General features: G+C 41.1%; 1 protein-coding gene across 1 annotated transcript; it reads left to right on the top strand.

Annotated features, from left to right (window-relative positions):
• Positions 1 to 4,810: 4,810 nt before the first annotated feature.
• Positions 4,811 to 25,548, top strand: SNX18 (sorting nexin 18). Its single transcript, XM_057389692.1, has 2 exons — positions 4,811 to 6,423; positions 23,135 to 25,548. Exons 1-2 carry the CDS (start codon positions 4,878 to 4,880, stop codon positions 23,386 to 23,388), a joined length of 1,800 nt encoding a protein of 599 aa, XP_057245675.1. The 5' UTR covers positions 4,811 to 4,877; the 3' UTR covers positions 23,389 to 25,548.
• Positions 25,549 to 26,123: the final 575 nt, after the last annotated feature.

The raw sequence follows: 26,123 nt of genomic DNA, 5'->3' as shown, positions 1-26,123 counted from the left end.
GTGGATTTCTAGAACCCATCAGCATTTATTTTCCCACAATAAACCCCAGTGTTAACACAGGCACAGTGGCTTCTAAGCAGGTCCTCTTTGCAATTTCCCTGTCCTGGGTGAGGACACAGACACATGCACTTGGGACATGAATGGATGCCCAATTCTTCATCCTCGCTATACCATGCCTTATTCRTCCTATACAATGGGTTCATTGCTGGGATAACTTTAATGCCAAATTTATATGSTACACGATATAATGTGGCCTCAGCATCAGCTACCCACTCAGCTCACAGTCTTGCTTTTTAYCAAGTATTTATTATCACTAAAGGTATGGGATTGAAATATGTATGACTGAGATTATACCTCAAGGACTTGTGCAGCTCAGGACAAAGTACAGCAGGCTCAGGCATCCTTTTTTTGCTGTCTCAGTCTTTATTCAGCAGGTAAATTCTGCCTGTGCGCATGCCAAAGGGACGGGCAGKTGGCACGGGCCCATTTGTCCATAACCACGAAAGACTCAGCACCATCAGAATGTCTACCTAGCACATATGCCCCTGCCACAGCATGGAAGAACTGCATACACAATGGATTCATCTTGACAGCATCCTTGGATGGTTTTGAAACATTATCCCTTCAGATAGGAAATGGAGACAGATATGCATTCCAAGCAATATTAAATGGAGAGTGGAGAATAACTGAGTAACAGCCACCTTACACAGACTGGGGCTGAGATAGCTAATACATATTGCAAAAGCCAAGCAAAAACCTTAGTGTATCAGATCAATTATCTCTAATTTTACACAATCTAGTTTGAAAAAAGCATGCAATTTTTGCTCAATTCATGCTTGTGATTGAAAAGTATTTTGTTTTCTTCTAAATCTCMCTGCATCTTTTCCTAAATTTCGGTTTACAGCACATTTCTCTTGGTTTTATGTTTTCAAATAAAATTTTATTAAATACTTAAAATTAAATAATATTTGTGATCTTTCAGAAACTAAAAAAAATACGACTAGAATAACATATTTGTCAAATCTATTGCATTTTCTTTATTGCTTTGATATTTCGAAGTCTTCACTTGCCTTYAGCTTTTTACTTTTAGCAAGTGAAATGTTTAAATAATTTTGCGTTTAAAATCATTTCATGCCCTCTAGTGGCAGCTCTGCCAGGCACCCCGAACTGTGACTTTTCTGTTAGACTACACAAAAATGGAAGAAAAACAGTTTATTCCCCGATTAMGTGAAACTACAATCAATCTTTACAGTTTTAAAAAAATACAGTCAGCTCTAGTACTACCACCAGCAACAGATATAACACAAATAGCAAAGTCCCCAAAAAATCACACACTGTGTAAGCATTTCATCAAATTTGCTCTTAGAAATTATATTGATGAAAATTGACCTATTTGTAGTCATTTCCTTGCAAAAAGCAAAATTCAGTATCTTTCCAATAAGAACATTGCTCAATGTCCACACATGTGGTTTTTCCAGGGTCCATAAAGGGGTATCATCATAAAGAAAAGGCTTAGTGCCACCAAAGTTTCATCTTCTCCCATGGAAAATCACTTTGCTTTTCTTAGTAAAAAAGCAGTGTAATAGCATAGAGGAACAGTCACAAAATCAAGGTGGAAAGATTTGACTTCTACAAGGAAAAGTTAAATAGAGCAATATAAGCTTCCACTGTTTTTGATTCCAGMGTCTCTACTCATTCACTTTTTCCTAATTCAAGATAACTTAAATCCATACATTTCTGTAAAAATTATTCCTAATTTTTTACTCTAAGTTTCTACACTTGATTAGCAAAAAAMCACGCTGCTTTCAAACATCTCTTTTAGATATATTGTCAGGGGCCTTGAGACATCTAACTCACATACAGTGAAATATCCCATATACAGTCATTGGCAGCCATTTGGTTTTAGTATGGCTTCCAGCTTCACCCACCCCCAAATTACAGGTCATTAGGAACACAGTAAATAATAGACATTCTCACTGAATTATAGGTCATTAGTCTCTGTAATAACATTTACTTTGCCTCTGAAAATTTGATTCCCAATGAAGATAGTAGAAATTCCTGACCAAGCAAAGCATTGGGATACATGCTTTGTGCAGCTAAAATGCTATATGTGCACTTCTTCATTTGGAATCCTTGTCTCTCCCAGTCCAAATGGCAAGAAACGRAGCTCAGTCAACACAGCTCTTCTGCTTGGCACTGTAATGGTTATTGAGGACCTTGGAAGCTGGTTTCTTTCAAAAACTTTAAAAATGCTTGTTAGAGTGGCTTCTAATTTTGCAGGTTGGTTTTCTTGAAAATAATAACTGATGGTTTTAAGATGTTATTTGTAATATCCACAACAGAGTGCCCGAGCACTGCAGTAATCAGAGTTGGCTCACTGGTGGGAAAGAATGGAAAACGTCATTTGCAACCTTTTTATTGTTCCAAATTCTCTATGCAGTTTTCACCACTAGGGAAATAACATTGAACATATTTTCCTTTCATATTTTTGCCTTATTGAAGGCATTAGTGCTGGAAAAACCATGACCCAATTTTACACAACTTATTTTTTGTTAAAGTTCTCAGATAAAACTGAAACCTCTTAGAGAATAACTATGTAAAAAATTTACACTTATTTAATTATTAAATATTATTCTCATCAGCTTTGTAGATCTCATGCCTTCAAATTCTCCTGGTAGCAGTTTTTGCTCCTGTTGGAGTGACACCTTAGCTTCTGTTCATTTGAGGTGCAAGCATCAAGCCAGTACTTACTAGAGAAAAATCAGGCCAAATGCACTGACGGGAGCAGGAGGAAGTAGGACAGAGGCCACCTCCACCACCAGACCCAAGGAAGTAAGACAGATGCCCAGCTTAAAGTTGTCCCATTGTCCTACCCTGGCTGTGACAGCCGCAGCCTGACAGGCCTTGTCAGCATGACCACKTGGAGCAGCAAAATCCCATTCCTGAACCAGCTTTGCAGCTGCACAAGGCATCTGTGTGTCACTCCAGGTTGCCCAACGAGAGCAAATCTTTAATAGCTATTTCAAACAAATCAAGTAGGTCAGCATCATATCTGGTACTGTTCACTTAATGTGACAAAAATGACTATTTCAGAGAAAACAACATTAATGATTAAAGACATTAGAATTTAGACGACTAGGGCTGAAAAGTGGAGGAAAGGAACTGGATCAGGTGCAGTCAAATACATATAAGTAGCATGGAGAAAGCAGATCAAGAGCTAGTTTTCTGTAGTTTAACCTGTKAGCCTTCATATACACAAGATTGTCCAGATCAATTCTAGCAGTAATTTTGGAAGGAAAACAAAACCCCAACCACTGATCTTAATCGGCAGCAATTAGAATTTGGGATGAAATCTAAGTCCAAGGTTAAACTGATTCACATCTACCTTCTGTTGAGTTTTCATTCGTTACTCAGGATGTTTCTCACCAGCTGCCAGCTCTCAGGAGATAACTGATGCTTCTCACCTTAGCACTGATGGAGATATTCAGAACTGCCCTCTGTAAACTTGCTGCAACACAAATGTGTTCCACAGGATTGCCACTGAGCTGTTTGTGTASTGAATTATGCATTTCTTTGGGCACCCTACGGACTAATTAAAACAGACTTACGAATTTAAGTGCTAAAGGAGTTTTGGGCTAACGTGCTGGACTGTGGTGAGCTGGTATATAAAAATGAATGTTCAGTAGACAAGCTGAGCAACAGTAACAGAAAGCATGTTAATATGTGCACAAATTTTGGAGAAAATGGAAGTCCAAAGAAAAAAGTGTAAAAAGCAAACCCTATGTATCAAACACTAAAACAAGCAATGAAATGAAGCAGTGGGTCTTGTAGCATTCCAGTGAATCGCCCCCATGTGAAGACAAATTATTTGAAACAAAGACCTATGAGAAGTAACATACTCTCTGAACTATGGCAGAGAAATAAGGAAGAACTGGGGACCACAAACTTGAACATCTCCTCTGAAGAATTTCTTTCTAATTGCTTGTGAACAGGCAGAAATCTTGAGAGAAACTTGTACCTAGGCATCCAAAGAGAGCTGCAAGATGATTAACAGGACATCTGATTAGACAACACRGATCAGGTGCAACAGGTGGTGTAACAACCACGCAGGGATGAAAGCAACTCGATGGGACTGAGGCTGTTCCAACACAAAACCAGCATCAGTCGCATGACCACATTTCCCACGAAGGCTAAAATAACGTTGTTCACGAGCAAAACGCACCCTGACATTCTTTTCCTTTCGAAGCAGCAGGCAACCGGAGGGGAACCGGCAGCACCAGCGTGGCGCAGCTCCCGAGGCGGCGGCAACGGAGCGCAGGGAGAAGACCCGAGGGCTCAGGAGACTCCCCGCACGGACGCGGCGAAGTGCTAATGCGCCTTCGAGGGGTCGGGAGGCGCCGGCGGCGGTGGAGCGGCGGTGGAGCGGCGGTGGAGCGGCGGAGGAGCGGCGGAGGAGCGGCGGAGGAGCGGCGGAGGCCCGGCAGTGCCGGAGACACCGGGCCCGGGGGCGCGGGGACCGCGGGACGAGGCCCCCCCGGACCCGCAGCCGGCAGGGGGCGTAGGGGGGGCCATCGATGGGGGCGGCCGCTCTGCGCTCGGCTGCTCCACCCTGCCGCTCGGCTCTGGATTACAGCAACTGGCGACGTGGGACGGCCCGGCCCGGCCCCGCGCCCGCCGCCGGCACCGGGAGCGGCACCGGGAGCGGCACCGGGAGCGGCACCGGGAGCGGCACCGGGAGCGGCACCGGGAGCGCAGCCGGGCAGGCCACCGGCGGGACGCGAAGACCGAGGGCGGCGGCGGCGGTACTCGAGTGCTGCAGCCCCGCCGGCGCGGCGCGGTGAGGGGCGGCGGCGCAGGGAGCGCCCCGGGGGGCGGMGATGGCGCTGCGGGCGCGGGCGCTGTACGACTTCAGATCGGAGAACCCGGGTGAGATCTCGCTGCGGGAGCACGAGGTGCTGAGCCTGTGCAGCGAGCAGGACATCGAGGGGTGGCTGGAGGGCGTCAACAGCCGCGGGGACCGCGGGCTCTTCCCGGCGTCCTACGTGCAGGTGATCCGCACCCCCGCCGCCGAGCCGCCGCCGCCCGCCCGTTACGCGAACGTCCCCGTCGGCGGCTTCGAGCCGCTGCCGTCCCCCGCCGCCTTCAAGCCGGCGGCGCAGCAGCCCCCGCCCGAGCCCTTCCCGCCGCCCCCCGCCGGCTATCCCTTCCCGCCCTACGGCGGCTCCTACCAGCCCAGCCAGGGCAGCGATGACGACTGGGACGACGATTGGGACGACAGTTCCACCGTGGCCGACGAGCCGGGAGCTCTGGGCAGTTCCTACCCCGACTACGAGGCGGCGAGCGGCGGCGCCCCGGGCCGGTACCGCCTGTCCACCCGTTCCGAGCCGTCCCTGGGCCCCCGCGGCGCGGGGCACCCGCCAGGACACCCGCACCCACCGGGCGGCGGCGGCGCCGCCAAGAGTTCGGCCACGGTGAGCCGCAACCTCAATCGCTTCTCCACCTTCGTCAAGTCCGGCGGAGAGGCCTTCGTGCTGGGCGAGGCGTCGGGCTTCGTGAAGGATGGGGACAAGCTGTGCGTGGTGCTGGGCCCCAGGGGCCCCGAGTGGCAGGAGAACCCCTACCCCTTCCAGTGCTCCATCGAGGACCCCACCAAACAGACCAAATTCAAGGGCATGAAGAGCTACATCGCCTACAAGCTGGTGCCTAGCCACACCGGGCAGCAGGTGCACCGCCGCTACAAGCACTTTGACTGGCTCTATGGGCGCCTGGCTGAGAAGTTCCCCGTCATCTCCGTGCCCCACTTGCCAGAGAAGCAGGCCACTGGCCGCTTTGAGGAGGACTTCATCTCCAAACGTCGCAAAGGCTTGGCCTGGTGGATGGACCATATGTGCAGCCACCCCGTGCTGGCTCAGTGTGATGCTTTCCAGCATTTCCTCACCTGTCCCAGCACAGATGAGAAGGCTTGGAAACAAGGCAAGCGTAAGGCTGAGAAGGATGAGATGGTGGGTGCCAACTTTTTTCTGACCATCAGTGTCCCCACGGGCCCTGGGGCCAGCCTGGACTTGCAGGAGGTGGAAAGCCAGGTAGATGGCTTCAAAGCCTTCACCAAGAAGATGGATGAGAGTGCCCTGCAACTTAATCACACGGCCAATGAGTTYGCCCGCAAACAAGTTACAGGTTTCAAGAAGGAATACCAGAAGGTGGGGCACTCCTTCAAGTGCCTCAGTCAGGCATTTGAGCTGGACCAGCAGGCCTTTTCAGCTGGCCTCAACCAAGCCATAGCCTTCACTGCAGAAGCATATGATGCCATCGGGGACCTGTTTGCAGATCAGCCCCGGCAGGACCTAGATCCTGTGATGGATTTGTTAGCGCTATATCAAGGGCATTTGGCCAACTTTCCAGACATCATCCACGTACAGAAAGGTAAGACCCTTATGTGTTGTCTGAAATTATTTAAGGTTTATGCAACAAATAGAGGAACTGGGGGCTAAATTTGCCCCAAGTCTGGCTTGCTGTCCTTAGGTTCAATCTTCCTGTGTTTACTCAGGTAAACTCTTGCTAGAAATGCAGAAAACACATCAGTGACCATTTTTGCTGTGTGCCAAAGGCTTAGACATAGCTGGGAGTTTTGCTGGTCAGAGGTTGCTGTGTTTGGCTGCATATCTATGAAAGGAACCATGTCTAACTATACTGTTGATGCATGAAAGATTAATGGGGGCTTGTTTACAAAACCTGGAAATCAAGTGGTATGGAAACATCTATTACTCTGAGGTATGAAGTAAACTGAAGATGCAGGTACACSGCTGATTAAACACCCTGTCCAAGATGCACATAGAGGTGTGTGTTTTGCAGCATCAGTCAGGTGAGATATTTAAAACTGCTGGGGCATCATTTTTTCACCAAACATTAAACTCTTGGTGTTTTGGAAGGGTAATGGTCTGCTACAGTGTTCTTAGTTGGAGCTGTTCAACCTTTGCCCTTACTGTCATGAACATATGAACATGCTTACCTGTTATCCTTTCAGCATCTTTCTAGCTAAAACACACTTTTCAGGTTCAGATTGCTAGTTGTAAAGTAATTTGTGACCCATCGGAAAAAAAAATCTCAAAAATTTAAAAAGATCTGCTATATAACGATGCTTGTTCAGATAAACAGAAGTTTGTAGTAGTGTACATGTGGAGATGATGCTGTTAAATTATTGGTAGACATACATTCTTACCTACTGCAAGTAGGTAAGTCAATCATTCATTCTTTTTTTCTGTTATATTCCTTTCCTGTGGTTTTCCACTCAAAATTYGGGCAGCTGTGGGGATTTGGGCTGTAAGAGAGATTAAGAAAACATCATGTGTGCTCTGCAGAAATGGATATTCATAAGTTACCCAAAAAAAATGCATGTGCTTTGTTGAAAATTGTTCTGGAGATTAATAAGTGGTGTTCTGCATCCCAGGTGAATTCTCACCCAGGGTAAATCAGGCTTTTTGCCCTTGCTTTTTGCCCTTKCATGACATTTCCAGGGGTTTTGCATCTGGAACAGTACTTTAAGTTTGGGAAAAAAAAGATTTGAAGAGTTTTTTTCAAAAGAGTAAAAAGAACGACTTCCAGAAATATGCATTGCTGGGAATATCTGAGGAAATAGAGTTGCTATGAAGTGCATAATTTGTTGTTATTTAAGAAAATAAGCTTTTCATAAAAATTGCGTACATTAAAGTCAGATTTCCATTCTGCTGTCAAATCTCAAAAATGGTTAGTGGAAACTTAAACAATCTTAATATTTTGAAGAGAAAAGGGAGTTGTAAAGTCTAATATTTGAGAATTTGCTTTGCTAGCTGCTGTGGCATTGTAATCTGATAACATTTTAGTCTTGGAGACTAAAATGACGTTTGAGTTTTAAAATTACATTTTAGTCTTGGGGACAAGGTGACCTTGACAATGCCTCATATTTGGGAGCATAGTATGTTAAAGTGATTTGTGATCTAATAGTATTATCTGTAAACTTCTGGAATAACTAAAGGGACAGATATTTTTATTAAATGGAAGAATCCAGCAGATTATACTATTTAAATAATACACCCTCAAGCTTTAAGGTTATGTGGAGCTCTTCACTGAGGTATTTTTGGAGACAAGGCTTTGAAGAGAGGATTTGAAATARTAAGGTATGTGCTGAACACATCCTTATTTCTTTTGTAGTCTGTTTAAATTTACATGTACTGTTTAAGTTTACCTTGCTGAACTGGGAAAGGTTCATGTAAATACCTTTTCACTAGAGCAGTGAATGACATATGTGGTGTTGATTTTGGGCTAGAGCACTGTCCTGGAGCAGCTTGGAGAAATGTCCAGCTCTCTTGCATGTAGCTGTTAATGCTGTAGCACATCTGGGCTTATTGTGTTCTCAATATTGTCCATGCTACATACTAGTAATAGAAATGTGGCATGGGCTAGAGAGGTCGGTCTCATAAGTGTCCATGGTCATGACAGGTACATGGATTGTGTGGATTGTGTGTTTCTTTTTGTTCTGTTACAAGACAGCTAACAGAGGAAAGCTGAGAATCGTGTTTTGCACACAGTGTACTGCTGGTCTATTACTCTGAAGAGGTACTTTTAACACCATACAACTTTTCAATTCCTATCTGTAAACTTAAGATGAAAAAAAAAATTTCTGTTTGGTGTTCTTGTTCTTCTCCATAAAGGCATTCTTTAAAATTCACTGTCTGGGATGGTTGCCAGTTTTGAAAAATAATATTGTCTCTGTAGACTATACAAACACCTGTTGGTGATGAGAAATCATCTGAAAAAATAAGAGTKGGTGTATCTTTCTTCAAGGGTTTTATTTTCTACTGTACAGCCTCATTGAGCAGTAAAATGACACCAAAGTGCCCTTATAAGTGGCAGAAGCAGTAGCGTGACTGATACATTGACTAAATGGCCTTGTCTTTAAAATGATGAGCTCTGAAGTTAGGAGTAGTGCTCTTTTTTTTTTCCCCCTGCATAATGCAAATATATTGTTTACTTTGGATAAAATCCAAGATTGTATTCCCGTGGTCTTGAGAAGGATACAAAAACAAAGGYGGCTGTACCCAAAACAAGTACGTCTGCATGGAGCTGGAGGACCATGAAGGTGAGAACAATCAACTCCCAGTCCACCCTCCCAGCTCAGTTTGGATCCCTCCAAGTCTATGGGGCCTGATAAGATTCATYCAAGAATCTTCAAAGAGCTGGTTGATATTATTGCAAAACTCCTCTCAGTGATTTTGAGCAGTCTTGGGAATCCTCAGAGTCCAAGCTGACTGGAAGCTGGCAAACATTATCCCAGTATTCAAGAAGGGCAAGAAGCAGAATCCCAGAAACCACAGGCCTTTCAGTCTCACTTCAGTGCCTGGTAAAGTTATGGAGAAGATTATTCTGTGAAGTGTTGAAAAACACCTAAAAGACAATGCAGTCCTTGGTCACACCCAACACAGCTTCATGATCGTGAAGTCCTTCTTATCAAATCTTACTTCCTTTTAAGGCAAAGTAATCCACTCAGTTGATCAAGGGAAGCCAGCTGATGTGATCTTTTGYGGTTTCAGTAAACTTTTCATTGCTGTCTCTTACTGTATCCCTCTGGACAAAATGTCCAGCACACAGCTGGACAAACACATCCTGTGATGGGTGAGCAACTGGCTCATGGGTCAGACACAAAGGGTTACAGTGACTGGGGTGACATCAGACTGGGGATGTGTCACAAGTGGGGTTCCCCAGGGCTCCATCBWYKGCCCTGTGCTCTTTGACATCTTCATAAATGACTTGGACTCAGGACTGGAAGGCACACTAATTAAGTTCCCAGATGATGGAAATCTGGGAGGAGCTGTTGACTCTCTCAAAGGTAGAGAGGCCCTGCAGAGAGACCCCAGCAGATTAAAGAGGTGGGCCTTCACCAACCACATGAAATTCTGTAAGGGCAAGTGCCAGATTCTGCACCTGGGATGGGTAACCCTGAATGCATGAACAGCCTGAGGAATGAGGCCGGAGAGCAGTGCCATGGAAAGGGCCCTGGGGATCCTGGTCCATGGCTGAACATGGGGCAGCAGTGCCCTGGCAGCCAGGAGGGTCCACCCTGTCCTGGGGGCACCAGGCACAGCATCGGCAGCCGGGCACGGGAGGGGATTGTCCCGCTCTGCTCTGGGCTGGGGAGGCCTCACCTCCAGTGCTGGGGACAGTTTTGGGTGCCACAGCATAAGAAAGACATTAAACTACTAGAGAGAGTCCAAAGGAGAGGAACAAAGATGGTGAAGGGCCTTGAGGGGAAGCYGTGTGAGGAGCAGCTGAGGGCACTTGGTGTGTTCAGCCTGGAGRAGAGGAGACTGAGGGGAGCCCTCAGTGMAGGGACAACTTCMTTGTGAGGGGAAGAGGAGGGACAGGCACTGATCTCTGCTCTGTGTGAATGGTGATAGGACCCAAGGGAATGGCCTGGAGCTGTGTCAGGGGAGATTTAAGTTGGACTTTAGAGAAAGATTCTTCACCCAGAGGTGGGAACAGCTGGAACTGCTCCCCAGGGAAGTAGTCCCAGCATAAGCCTGACAGAGTTCAAGAAGTGTTTGGACAATGCTCTCAGGCACAATGTGTGTGTGGGAATGTCCTGTTGCAGGACCAGGAGTTCAACTCACTGATACCTGTGGGTCTCTTCCAACACGGTATATTCTGTGATTCTGTAATTTTAACTGTGTTGTCTTGTTACGATTTTGCTGTATTGCAGTTAGCTGAAGAGTTGCTGAATGTGATTTTAAGTGTGTTTTGTGCTATGGATTGAGAACTCCACATGTCTGAGGTTTTATTTCAAAACTTTTTGCAACTTCATCAAAAAGAGCCACAGAGATAAAAGTTTCTCTCTATGTGGGCTTTGTCTGCATGTTACCACAAAAATGTGTTAACTGTTGTGCTTTTAATTGCTTTGGGATTCAGGTCTTTTTGCCTTCCGTGCTGAGGATGTCATATGTGATATGATTTGTGCWGTTGGTGTAAAACGTGTGAACCAGCCAACTGTAGAAATATTTTTAAACTGCTCATTAGTAATATTGTTAATTGGTGTTTTCTGAAATGGCAATAGCTTCAATAGGAGTTTTTACAAGATTCCTTTCCTTTCCTCTTGAGTTCCCAATGTTTAATTTTCTACAGGGAAGGAAGAGTTAAAGCTCCTGCTACAGCAGWGACCGAGGAAGGAATTTAATAATTTCTGTACCATGCCAGTCAGGGATCAGTTGGTCAATGCTTTGAGAGAGACCTTTTCTGGTTTCGTATGCACCCTAACCCAGATTTGAAGGTTCATTGGATTGACCCCTACAGCAAAGAATGTGCCAAGTTGGAAACCCCGTATTTTCATTTGTAAATACTTGGTTTTAGAGTGTCACTGAGGCTGGCATAGAACATATCAGTATCGAGACATACATCCCTTACTGCAATTAGTTGTTCTATAGGTTTTGTTTGGAAAACTAAGCCATTAGGGAAAACTGATGCCTGGATAGGATACATGATGGCACAGTGGTGTCTCAAGCTTCTAAACACCCAAATACTTTCATTGAATCTAGTCCTCAATCCTTTTACCCCTAGGTAAATGCTTCTAAAGCACTTGCATGAAAATACTCTTGTCCATAAATGTGGGGTTTTGGAATAGAAGATACAACTATGTTAGACACATATGCACTATGTTAGACATTTGTATGCAATTTTCTTTAGCCTCCAGCAAAACGTTTGCAGAAGAGGGATATTAAATTCTGGAGGCTCAAAAAACCACGCTGCATTTTGTAWTTTTCTATTGCAGAACTGGTGTATCTTTCAAGAAATACTGGTTCAGTTTTTTTTAAATTTTGAGAGAAAAAGCAGCTTCCCATTTGTAATGGATAATACCTTCTCTTTTATGCATTTAAGGTCTACTTGGGGAAATTCCCTAGGCATTCTTGGTGAAATAATTTCTACGTATTAATTGCTAAAGCTTCGCTCAACTTCATGCAATCATCTTACTTCAGTAATCTTCAACACAAATGCTCACTGCAGGCCCATGCAAGTTCAGCTTCAGAAAATTTGTGCACTTGTGAGATTTGGAGACAGCATATGCTAGTATTCTGGCTCCCTTGACTTCATATTTGCTTAGTGAGAGTAGAGAAGATGGAGGCATTTTGAGTTCTGTTTGAGGAATTACTGTAATTGGCCTCTTGTGGTTTGTGAAAGTGGAAGAAGTACTGACTAACATGCTGTTTCATCTCTGCTTTCCAAATTTCTTCTCTGTCTTAACATTATGATGTTAATTTTGWCAAACTTCTGGTTATGATTTTTACAAAACAGATCTGAGAAAGTGATCTAAATGTTTCCATATAGGCAATTCCATTTCCTCTGCATGCAAGGATTTAAGAGAATTCTTTTTAAAAATACCTGAGTGATTTATTTGGTTCATGTTCATGGTTTGTGAAAAGTAAAATAAAGCAAATAGTCTTATTTACCTGCAGCAAACTTAATTCTAGACATAGGCTTTAAAGAATGCACTGGGTGTGGTTTTAGAATATCTTCCAAAACTTTAGGTGAAAAATTGATCCAGATGGAAATGCATAAAATTTAAAGCACCAGAAGACTGAAACAGCACTGAAGCCTGGAACTCTCTAACATTTTCATCTTCCTTCTCCCTCCTCCCCCCAGGGGATAGGAGTGGTATTTGAATTACTGAATAAATCAGACTGGTTAATTTTGGCGCCTAGAATTTTATATCACAGTGTAAAAGCAGTTCTTTTCTCTCATGCTTACTTGCAAAGCTCTTCACTTTGTTGTGCAGACATGGTTTTCTTCATCACTGGTTTTCCTTTTATCCACCTTTTAGGGTTTTTTTTCTCCTCTGTTCCTCAGATTCATACACTTTGCATGGGCTTCAATTCAGGTAGCTGCTGGGTAAGATCTTGTGTAATCCTAGCCGGATGATCCTTACAGGAGTAAAAAGAGATGGGTGCATGCACTTCATCTGTGTAAGAACTTTGGTGAGAAAGGATGTACTGGTCCAGGATGACTTGTATTTTTTGTGGTGTGAGCCTCCCCATAGCTGTTACACTGATAATGTAACACTGTCTGCTTGCTGCTGCATGACCCATTATTGTCTCCCAATATCTGAAGGTAATGCTAAGAAAATGGAACTAAAATGTGAAAGAATCTTCGCATTTAGAAATTGTATAAAGTTACAGCTGCCTTAGTGTGTGTGAAATCAGAGGAGCAGAGTAMACGACTCAAATTGAGCAATATCTTTACTTGAAGAAAATTAAAAAGAGAAAAAAAAAAAGATGACTATGCCCACTCTGAAGGATGCMTGGGTCTTCTTAACATATGATTCTTTTTTCTTTTCCACTCCCCTGCAATGTCTGTAGCTTTCTAGGGGAGCAATATTCATGCTGTCGTGATGGACTTTTTTCCAATTACCTTTTGAAACTAGTCTGATATCATACACCTTTAGTCACAGAGAGACATTTCATGGCTAATAAAACATCAGTGGGTTTGGTTGTTTTTTTTTTTTTTAAACCAGCTGGTAGCAGAGGAAGAGTATAACTATTCATTCCATGGGAGAGACTGCATACTTTATTGCACACCAGAAAGGCTCTCCAGTCTACCCTCTTAGTCCTAACGGGAAAAGTTTTGGTCAGAGCTCACATCTCTAGGTTTGAATGCAGGCAATGCATATTTAAATTAAAATGAATTTTCACCAGATTTTTATTCAGATCGCAGAAGATAGCACGTATTAYATGCTCACCACAAGCAGTAAGGCCTTGTCTACTGGGAAGGCTCTGTGAGCAGCTAGGGAATAGCAGAACAWTGCAAACATCCAGGAATGAAAAATTATATTGTGGAAAGTAATTTTATTTCAAAAACAAAGAAATGCCTTTTGAGAAACATATGAAGAATCTAGGTAAGTGAGATGATTCTCGTGAAGTTCCAAGTGCTCGTGGTGTGGCTGAAAAGGATCCCATCCAAACACGGAAAATAATTGGTAGACTGAAAGTGGAAAGAAGCTCCCAGAGCTCTTCCAGTTCTTTGTTAGCACATTATCAAAACCAAACAAGCTGACTGGCTGTTTCAGTTTTAAGTCACCTTTGAAACAAGGACATATTTCAGCCTTTCCAACACCTTTCTGTGACTTCATTGTTAAGACTTTGTTTGAACAGTTAAAATGCCAAGTCAATAAGTACAGACTGTATAAACTTATCCAGTTGGCACCTTATGTATTTTAAATTGCCTGATTCAAATAGTACAGAATTTGAAAATTCTAATTGAAAARAAGGGAATTATGTTTGGCTGAGCCTCCAGCCATGAGCTTTATCAGCAGACTAGAGCAAACAAATGACACATGCTTTCTAGACAGTCTWGTTCGTATCTTTAATGAAGGCTATGAGGACTTAAATAAAACGGAGGGGGAAAATACCAAAACAATCCACCAACATTTAAACAATCTGTTCAGTTCTTGCCAGTGACTTTGGGTTGTTATTGTAGGAGAACAGGAAGAAGTGTAATGTTTTCAGCCTTTGTTTTAAGTAGGTCCACATCATGAGTGGATAACATCTGTAATTACAATGAACTAAGCTATCCTTTTTATGCTACATGGAGTTCATTCAATAACAAAGTGAAAAGCAGATTCATCCTGTGGTTCGGACTTTACYTTGCCTTGTTGTTCCATGGTAAAAAACAACTTACTATGCTAATTTGTTTTAGAATTTTTATTATTTTGAATCTCAGATGCATGAATACCTATGCTGGCTGACTGGCAGTATACTGAAGAAGCTTTTCTTTTAAATAATATGAGTATAGCATTATGTAATTACAATTTCCACATGTTCTGGTTTTGTATTATACAACATATTTTGATTGTTTACATTCATGATGGCTTACCCTGAATATTTTTTTTTCTGCTACAGGAGTTGTAATTCTTTTTGTCATTGCAGAGAAACTGCAGCATTCAAATATCTGAGAGGGCAGTTAAAGGGTACGATGATAAAGCAAACCAAATCTGCATTTCATTTGCATCTTGACTCTTTTCATATGAATTTATGTTAAACTGTCTATTAATAGTTTTATTTGCTCATCTTAGGGCAGTAGTGGAGCTATGCAGGTGATAATGGACAAGTAAACACCAGTTGTACTGAAAAGTAATTTCAGTAAACAGTTTCACCAGTACTGAAAATTAATTTGTATCATGCAAGCACAGCATAATTTGTGATGGTTGTTGACTGGAAGTCAGCATTAAGAACAGCGCATTTACGAAAGCTGTTAAAAGTCTGTAGCATCTTTCCAAGGTAAAGTATTTGTTCCTAGCATCCTGATTGGGAAAAATTTGTGTTCACAAACTGTGACACCCGAACTATAATGGACCAACTCTAATTATGGAAAACCAGAGTTTTCTATTAACAGCTTGTTTGATGCCCCAGTCATGTAACCTAATGAGAAGTAGTAAAAATGACTGAAAAGTTTCATCTTGGTATTCTGCAAATTTCAATTGCTTAAATTTTCAAGTGTGATCCTGGAAAACATGACTAACTTTCTAATGGGTTAATGTACTGTGTTTCTGCTGACTAGTTTGTTTTGCTCTTTTCTGTCCCCCCAATCTGTACTGCCAGCTGAAACCATACCAAAGAAAAACTCTCAAATGGTACATGTAAGTGCCAAAAAGTACAGAGTGCCTTGGAACTGGACAAACCCAGCATTAGTTAGCATTTGCCTCTCAATCTGTAATGCAAAATGCTATATTTTGATAACAGACAACTGTATACGTAGTTGATCTGGATTTTGCAGTCAAATAATTCCTGTCAGGCATCCTTTCAGACATCACTGTAGGTACCTGTAAAGTCAAAGCTTTAAGAGCACAATTTAAACATGCTTTAGTAGCTAAAATAAGGTCATTTGTTTGCTTACAGCACTTCTGGTGTTCAGTGCATCAAAAGATAACAGTTTTAATATCATTGCATTCAAGATTTGAATGGAAAATTTTCATTTCATTTCGCACATTTCTTTCTATGTGGCCAACAAGCATGCTGTGTTGTTTTTTTCTTTAAATTTTGTAATGACATTATATGGGGCAGTAGATGCATTGAAATGGTAATTCTGTAATGTTTCTTTCATTTGGTTATGTTGCTCTCACTTCCATTATCAACCATTCCAAAGGCAAACTATGGCATCTGCTCACGTAGCAGTTTGGTGTAGCATGGCTCAGGAAAACATATACTGGAGTTGCTGCACACCAAAACATCTTTTCAGCCGTGTGATCATTTTAGACTCTCTGAACATACACAGGTATGATTACAGTCCTTGTAGGTTTGGATAAATAAATCAGCTCTGTGTGCTCTTCCTCTAAGTGAGTGTGCACTAACTGACAGATGAGTCTAATCAGGTCTTAATAATCATATTTAAAATTTAAAAATACTAGTTAGACATGTACTGTGTCCATTAACCCYAGTACTTTTGAAAAATTGATACTTTACACTGCATTCTAATACCATTGTTAATTTGGTTTATATTAATTAAATCAATTTATAAGTTACGACCATCAGAAGAGGTTACAGCTAAATGACTTTCTAAAATCTCTAGCAAAGACTTTTATTTGTGTGTGATCTCTTGGTTTGCATAATTAAAAAGTGATTTCATTTTGAACTGAAGAATGTGCCTCTTAGTGTCACCTTTCAATGAGCTTTGCAACAGGATAACTGAAAGAACAAATAATTATGTCTGATGTTAATAACTGCAGTCTATCTGTGTTGACTTAGATGTCAGCACATCTTATAAGCCTAAATTGACACATTTATAAGCATAAATTTACAGTATAAAACTATGTTATTCTGGGCCTTTTTTTGAGCCATGGGCAACAAAATAATAAAATACAAAGCTCACTTCTGTTAAAAGGCTGCAGATTCTAAAAGCATTATAGCTATTTCCATGTATCTATAAAACCCCGTGTAACAGTAAAGTAATTGCATTTCGATGTATTTGATTTTTATACTTCTGTCACTTCACTATGGAAAGGAAATGTTAAAGTGGTTTTGTACCCTTAAGGAGAAGAACATAATCTTTTAAACTGAAAGACTGGGTTTGAAAACTGTTGTTTTGGCACTTACCAAAAGCAAGTGGCGTACTTTTGCCTCTGGTGTTGAAAATCTCTTGGCTTTTTTGGTGTAAAATTGTAAAACTAGATTTTAAAGGAGCAAGTCATTCCAGTATTAATAATTATAATGGTACTTTTTTTCCCTGGGACATTTCTTTTATACAATTCAGTCTCTACTGCAAATGTCTTCTGGTTTTAATTTCAGGCAAATTCCTATTATGCTGCTTTCCATTTTAAATCTTGGCCAGAAAATGTAAAGAATTTGCAGAATCTCAGTGTAGGCTTCTTTTGCTAATCAGTGCTCAGAGCATTCTTAAGAAAATAATCTGTCAGTGTAGCAAAATCTCTGTTCCGTTACAAACGATTTCACTTTCAATTGAGAGGGAGAAGTTTGGGGACTTTTTCTGGAGTAGGATTTCATTTTATGTGTTAGCTCATTGTCGTGGCTTAAGCACAGCTGGAAATTAAGCACCGTGCAGCCACTCGCTCAACCCCTTCCTGTCTCCCCACCCCCCCCCCACCCCGCTCAGAACCCAGTGGAATGGGGAGGAGACTCGAAGTAAAACTTGTGTGTTGAGATAAGGACAATTTAATAATTTATACCGACGTAAAATGCAATGAAAGTGGTAAATAATAATAATGATAATAAAGAGGAAACGAGCAGATGATGCATAATGCAGTTGCTCACCACTCGGTGACTGCTGCCAGACCCCTCTTTCTGAGCCCAGATCGRCGGTGCTTCCGGGTAACTCCCCCCGGTTTATATCCCAGGTATGACTTCAGTGGTGTGGAATATTCCTTTGGTCAGTTCCAGTCACCTGTCTCAACTATGCCCCCTCCCAGTTTCTTTTGTGCACCTCCTCGCTGGCAGACCATGAGAGGAGGAGGGCGGAAAAAAAAGTCCTTGACTTGAAATAAACACGCCTTAGCAAAACCCAAAACATCACTGTGTTATCAACACCATTCTCAGTCTGAATCCAAACCACAGCATTGTAACAGCTACTGAGAAGAAATTAAYTCTACCCTAACTGAAACAAGGACGCTCATGAAACGCTTCTGCAACTTCCCTTGTTTTGGCGCTAGTGATTGTGTAACCCAGGGCTGACCTGGATCACGCAGCTAAGCCATTGATAAAGCTAAGCCATCATCTCTCTCCCCAGGCCAGTTGCATTCTTTTATTGGATTAGTCATTTGAGACATCTCGTAACATCTTTGCTCGGTCTAGGGTAAGAGGGACAACCATGCAGACCAACTTGCTCTGGCAGCAGTCGCCTGGATTAGAAATAATGTTGTCTCCATGCACATGCGCTACAGGGTTTGCTTTTTCAAATCTTTAAGCAAAGAGCTGTAGTTGAGTAATCTCATCATTAAGTAAGGTATAAGAAAGTATTTCTTGTTAACATTATGTGCTTTTACATCCTTTTATGAAAGTAGAATCATGAATATGTTTTTTCCCTTTCCATTAGAGATGGTGTCTAGATTGTAACARTGTCTTGTATGAAAAATAAAGCAAAGGGAGTTGTTTGACAGGTTCAAAGCTCTCCGTTACTGTGCTTCGAAGGACACATCATGCATTCTGTTGGACCATTTAATATGCCGGACTGATAAATTGTGTGGAAATGTAAGTTTCTAGTAATCAGTGTACTAAATGTTATTTTGTAGCTTGTTGATAGTAGAAAGATGAAACATACATTGCATAGATCATTTTATTTGCACAAATATTTCTGAGGTACAATTGCTGAGAGATTGTAAAAAATGTTTGCCCTGTTTTAGCATAATTCATCATTGAAGTAAAAGGAATACTTTAATAACTGCAGTGATAAAGGCATTAGAATAATAAGATATAAAAAAATTAACTTATTGCCTCTTATAAGTTGGGTGAGTTTTCAAGCTGAGTATTTTGAAGTGAGATAATGAGGACTTTGATGTATTGGTGACTTAAGACCCCACTGACTTCAACAGGTACTTAACCACTGCTTCAGGTGCTGTATTCAGAGTTGAGCTGACCGCTTCCTAGTGTTCCATCCGTATTCAGCATTACTGTCGGCACTTAAGTCTTTGCTGGCGCAGTGTACTGTTTGTGTTTTTTAAGAACGGAGCAAGCCCAGCCATGAAACAGATGTCATTACAGATGTAGTAAGCCCTGTGCAAATACCGAGCGAAAAAAGGGCTCTAGCCCTTAGGAATTCTTTGTGTGGATTAGTAGCTTCAGATAGAGCTGATGCTTCACTCCTGTCTGTTGCATGCAGCACTCAGAGCTCATGTTTGGGTGTTTTGAGAAGGGATGGAAGTGGGAATATGGTACATTCTTAGTGAGTATTGCTGCTCTTTGGCTTCTGATTGCATGTGCTGGCAGGCACAGGGCAGGCCTGCCTTCCTACAGAGTTGAGTGAAGAGCAGWCTGGATTGCAGACAGCAAGAGCCAGGCCCCAAAACTTTTGCCTTCAGGCAGCATTGCAGGCTGCATCTTGGACTTGGAGACACMTACATCAGCAGGGGTTCAAAGGAGTGTGGGGGGAAAATGAGTGTATGGATTCAAACCCAACTTTAGTTTACCCTTCAAACAATCTCAAAACATTTGTTACTGGAATAAAACTTCAGATTATATGAAAATACATTGATCCAAATCTGWGTGCTTTTGGGTTCAGGTCTTTTTTTTCCTGAATGTTTATAATTCTTCCTACCACATTGCAATCTCATGTTTGTATGAGTAGCTTACTGTCCCAATACACTTCTTTTATTCCTCATAACTCCTCAGCACCCATTTAAGTTRCTGTTAGAATACTGTGTTTTGTATGATTTGCTTGAAATTATTTATTTCTATCAGAAACTCTACATTGTCCCTCTTTTCTTGGCTTCTAGCACAATACACTAGCACAAATTTTGCTAGCGCAAAAATTTGCAAAAYATATATGTGCAAATGTCCCTTGTTAAAGGTGTTTATATCATCTTGTGTTGTCTAATCTTGTATTTCAAAGCAGGCACTGAAATCTGAGTCTCTTTGAAGCCCTCAGCTGCATTCAGTGAGCACCAACATCTATTTAATCTAAGGCTTTGGGCAATGACAAACATCATTTACTTATGCTTTTCCCCACCTATAAGAACAGAAATAGTCGTGGTGCAATTTTTTGCATGATCTTTAATCCAGGCCCTCTTTGCTTGTTTGAAAGCTAGTCCTGATCACTGGAACATGACTCCCRACAGAAGATCTTTTCCTTAGACCAGAAGCTGTAAATGCATGAGCAAGATTATACAGAATCTGTTCATCTGGATAAGAAAGCCCAAGAATTTATTTTTATGTATTCCATCCCTCTGGGAACAGTGCACTGTCATATATTTATCCCTGGGATATACTCAGCAGGAGGCTTCCTTGAGCTAATATGCATTGGGAGGTGGCTCCTTGTGTTTCTTTTTGCTAAAATATATGTTAGTCCTTTCTGGACTGCTGTGATTCTGCCTTCTTTCTTTTTCTTCTTTTTTTTTAACCTTGTTCTTTTTTTTTATTGTCCAAACCAATAGTAGGTATTTACATAACTAAAATCATAAACTGGAACTTTCTGCAGGTGTACTGTTGGACTGGGGGGCATTGSTCACTCTGGCATCCTGCAAGAGTGCCAGCAGGAGCTGAGAGATGCTGGATTAGGGTCTGAGTGTGATGGATTGAGTAGTGAGGATGGAGTCCGTGGTGGACAGCCTGGGGTGCAGCAGATCAGGAGTTGTGAGCTGGGATTCATTAGGAGTTACCATCCCTTAGTGAGAGGCATCTGTGTGCAAGACCCTTCTCTTGAAGAGGGATGTACACAAGGGGCTGCTCTCCTGTCCCCAGTTCCCTCAAGCTATCTCTTTCCTCCCATTCACCATTAGGAAACTGCATGAATCATTGAACCTTCCACATGAATAAATCTTTCATGGATTTTGCTCACATGGATTAAAATACAAGAACTGAAGTTTATGAAAAGGTGTTTGGARAAAAAAAAAGAAAAAAAGCCATGAAAACTAATAATATTTTTAAATACAGTTTGCTAAACGAAGTCTTTCAAACTTCAGTAGATGCTGAACAGCTTAAAAATGACATTTTAAAACAAATTGCTAATTCTTTTTAAAGTAAAGCACATGGTTTTGGTTTGTTTGTTTTTTCTCTGTGTTTAGGGAGGATTCTTTGATTGTGCTAAAATAAGATAAAATTTTCCTTCTATATAGTTAAGATTAATTGTATTATTAATAATTAAATGCTTCATGTAAAGGCATTAAACAGAAAACCCAAGCTATTTTATACTAATGCATGTGTATAAGCTTTGTCATACATTGCTCCCATCTGGTTATAGTCTGTCCAGGTTTTAAAACAAAATTCCACTAACGGACCAGTATGATCCATATGCATTAAGAGAGCAATGTTAATGATTGTACCTTTTCCCACTGGATTCCTTCCTTAATGATAAATACTTTTACTTCCCTTTTTTTTTAATATAAAAAAATATGTAATATATCTAGTTTGGAGGGCTTTAGTGTTTGGTAATGTATGTTTTTTATTTATGTAGAATAATTTGAAGATTATACATACTCTAGATCTTAATTATGCTTTCAGCTGCTGATGCTGTGAATTTCAGTATTTCTAGTCTGGTCATTGTAGAAAAAACATGGAAAGCTGTTTCCCACATCACAACTGAAGAGTTGTTACGTTTATTTAACCAGCTACTTCTGGCTTCCAKTAAGTCCCAAATTTCAGTTTTTCACAGCTGTGGATTCCTGTCATGCCCACAGAGTCCAGAAAATTTTTTGCTAAGCCTGGTTAAGTTTGTTGAAGAAAGTCTTCTTTTTACAGAGCACACCAAATGTTTTTCAGAACCTACCCTACCTCACAGATTCCTCACTCCCTGGAGGACAACACACCGCTTCCAGCGCAGTCCCACTGCTGACATCATTGCATGTGGAAAAGATTTTTCAGTGGTGGAAGGTTTTTTGGGGCCAGGCTGAAGATTATGAGGTCAATCAGCAGAAGCAGCCAGTGCCAAGCTCTTAGCCATCACACTGTCATGCCATGGGAGCCAGTAAGGTGTGGAACCCTGCCCACTACCAGGGAGAGACACTCCCCTTGGCCTTCAGGCAGCATGCTGTGGTCACATGTAAAAAGTGTAATCTGAAAGGAGAGTTATGACATGACAAATATTTAAAGGAACAAGCATCTAGGTGAGATAATAAAAGCTGTACTAGTCTGGTTGGGGTTAGTTATACGAATAAGGCAAAGAAGTTGCTCTGTGGGAAATTAAGTCCTAGAATATGAATGTTTTAAGATCTATCTTGGTATTCTGTCGTGTGGGTCTGATTTGGGTAGGTCTGTTTTGGGTGATAGTTTGCTTGTAGGATGTGTGTGCTTTAATTAGCTATTTGGAGAAGGAGGACTGTCAGTTCTGTAACTCTGTTTTTCTACTAGCTTTTACAGCACTGTAAGGTCTGCCTGGGCATTTGTGACTTGGAAATAAACTTTCAGATTCTCTAGCACTCAATAATTAATTTTGAAATACCTCTGGTGTAAAAACAAAAAAACATGTATTGACAAGATTTTGTGTGTTAAGATCTGCTTTTGTCATATCCCAAGGATTGGGAAAAGGGATGTTTCACATAGTCCAATTCTTAACAAGGTTGTTTTTCTGTTATGTAGGCTTAAATTGATCTGACCAGTTTTCTAGTGCTTTCACTTGTTTGACTACTGATATAATGATTAGTTATCCTCTGAAAGATAACATCTAATTTTTAAGGTTGTGAAATAGAATGTTTTAGTAACTTTTACATGCTYGAGCCTTAAAAAAGTGTTGGGTTTTATTTTTTACACAGGATCCACTGGTCTGTRATTTTTCTTACATTAAAAAGTTTTTATTTTATTCCTTTTCATTCACGCACATATATATATAGATGCACAGCTATAAATACACTGAGAATAAGCCTTATACAAATCCTTGTTGTTACTAAATCATTTGTTAAAGTTCAGTAATCAAGTCTACATTGTCCTCACAGTTCAACTGTTTCATTTTGTTCTTTACACAGGAGCCCTTACCAAAGTAAAGGAGAGTAAGCGGCACGTGGAAGAGGGGAAGATGGAGCTCCAAAAAGCTGAGGGCATTCAAGAACGTTGTAATATTATTTCTTTTGCAACCCTTGCAGAAATTAATCATTTCCACAAAATTCGGGTGAGGGACTTTAAATCACAGATGCAGCATTTCTTGCAACAGCAAATACTCTTTTTCCAAAAAGTGACACAAAAGCTAGAAGAAGCTCTTCACAAGTATGACAGTGTTTAGTCTCTGGTTTGTGGACTTTGCTCAGTACGAATGTGACCCAGGCGGCAGAGCAAATGCTGCTGAAGAGCTTTGCCAGTGGTAGATGGCGGTACAAGGATGAGTTTATGTTCACCTGGAACCCCTGTTTAATCTCTGGTTATGTAGAAAGGAAACAGTTGTAGGGCTATGTAGTAGTACAGTACCACGCATTGTAACTAAGTTATACTGTGTATGCCTACACCATTGTAACTTTTTTGAAATAATGAAATACAATATACTATTTGCCTTATTGCTTTTTGAAATACGATATCTTAGWGCATACTTTGTAGACCTCAAAGCCCTTTGGGTATTTAAGGAAGTTGGCTAGATAAAAGCCTGCTTCGGATGCCTTTTTATTTTCCTAGATTTGGATTTCCTAAATTCAAATAATTCTCTGTTTACAGACTCCTACTAGAGCAGCTATGTGATTCTGTGCCTTTAGACTCTATTTTTCCTTTTCTAGTAAGTCACATTTTTATGATGGAATGAATGAAGGGTTGATGCTTATGATGGGAACTGATGATGAAACCTCACATTGACTGGAAAAAAAACAACTGCCATCCAATCTGCATAGCAAGTACTTTCATATGACAAATGTTGGCTCAAAAGGGAGAACTTAGATTTATTGACACTTTCCCTGAAAATGGAGACTACTTGTTACACATACTAGGATGTTAAGCACGTGTACAAAAATACACCACTTAATTCCCTTTCTGAAATAAATAATACAGTGAGGGTTGCATTCTTTTGGTATACAGCATTACTGTGAGTGGAAATTTGAAGAGCTAGCCTAATAAAATTTGCATATATTAAGGGGATATTAATGCAAGCTATGTGGCTGCATCATTTTTTTTAAGTTTCAAATTATTTGCTCTTTGTTCAGTTGCTGATTCAGTTTCACTTCAGACTTGCATCTGCATTGTCAGTTGTCTGAGTTGAAACTCCACTGTGATTCATTAGTTTACTAAGTTAAAAGTTTTTGGGGATGTTCGGTAATATAAATAATCTGAAGTCTTGGCTGAACTGACGTAGAAAACAGGTGGCATTTTTATGTTTGTAACACTCAAGAATTAACAATTGTCTTAATTTTTGTATAAATATTTTTGACAAGCAGGGTGCATTTATATATATGTAAACACTATCTTTAAAGAGGTTTATGGCTTATTTCCCTTGAATTAAGTCTGAATTCTGTATTTCTTACCTATTGATTTCCKTCTTATAGGTCAATGTGAAAGAAGGTGTTTGTTTATCTTTTCTTTTTTCTCCTAAACAAAAAATAACAAAACTTTGCGAGGAAGGAAAATGTTTTAATTTTTTGTTTTAATTGAATTAATCAGAAATAGATTAAACAAATGAAAGCCTGGAAAAGGAAGTTGGAGCAACAGTTACAATTAAGTATAAATCATTCCTCACCTGTGCAGCAGAAATGTGCAGGTCTTTCWCTCAATCATGTGAATCTCTGTAGTTTAACGCTACACCTCTGTTTAAGAGTAATGAATGTAAAAATATAGTTTTGGTTTTAATTCATCCCCAAATGTTTGGAGATGGCTGTTTTGTGCAAGTTGTGTTTGGCGGTGCTTCTAGTACATACACAAAGCAGTAAAATGCAGAATAATGAAGAGGAGAAAGCGAGTATTTGTAAAGGAAAGGACAATCAGTGAGGAAAGACTTTATTTCCAACCTGTTGAAGCAGTTATGGAAACAGAGTTGACCATAAAATAAGGACCACATTCTTAGGGCTGACTTGCTCTTTACCTTCCTCATGGTGTCTCATTCTACATTCATAACTCACCATTTTCCCTAAYAGCTCTTTCCAGCAGTACTCCTGCTTTCCCATATGTCATTTGATTATGTGACAGGGTGATGGGCTGGGTTTGAGCTGAGTTCCATGGCTTATGTTTGCTTAAGTCAGATACTGTTTCAGTAAATGTCTTTACAGTAATTAGATCAGACTACAATCAAACGTATTCTACATGGAGATATTAAGGCCTGATCAGAAATTGATCTTGGTTCAATTGAAGTATTTTAGGAGGTTAGTGTAAATGACATGTTCATGTCCATGAGGAAATGAAGCTATGATATGTATTCATACAACATTATCAGACAGGTACAGTTTTCCCTAATAAACTGTCATGGCCTTCACCTTACTTTCTCATTTGTGATTTTCTTTGGACAGGGGAAAAGTGGGGGTACTAATTGGTTAACTTCCATGTACCAGAAAATCTTGACTGGAATCCTGGTTTAAATTGTTGCAGAGTTCAGAAAGGTTCAAGTCTGCATCTATAATAGCATCTTCCTCTTTTCCTCTCTCATTATGGAGTTGAAGTTAAAGTGGCTGATGGGTGGAGCACAGTCACCAGTGGAGTTCCACAGAGTTTCATCTTAGGCCCTGTGCTCTTCAGTGTCTCCATAAGTCACTTGTACACAATACTCAAAGGGATACTCAGTTAGCCAATGAGTCTGAGTTGGGAGTAACTGTAGGCTCCTTGAAGGCAGAGAAGCTCCACAGAGAGACATGGGCAAATCAGAGGATGGGCAATCACCAACCAAGGGCAAGTGCCAGATTCTGCACCTGGGATGGGTAACCCTGAATGCATGAACAGCCTGRGGAATGAGGYYRGAGAGCAGTGCCATGGAAAGGGCCCTGGGGATCCTGGTCCATGGCTGAACATGGGGCAGCAGTGCCCTGGCAGCCAGGAGGGTCCACCCTGTCCTGG

The sequence above is a fragment of the Malurus melanocephalus genome, unplaced genomic scaffold, assembly GCF_030028575.1.
Source record: "Malurus melanocephalus ecotype Western Australia unplaced genomic scaffold, MMel_1.1 scaffold_18, whole genome shotgun sequence".
In the NCBI taxonomy this organism is placed as follows: Eukaryota; Metazoa; Chordata; class Aves; order Passeriformes; family Maluridae; genus Malurus; species Malurus melanocephalus.
Note: the sequence above shows the minus strand (reverse complement) of the source record. Positions and strands in the feature narration are given on the sequence as shown.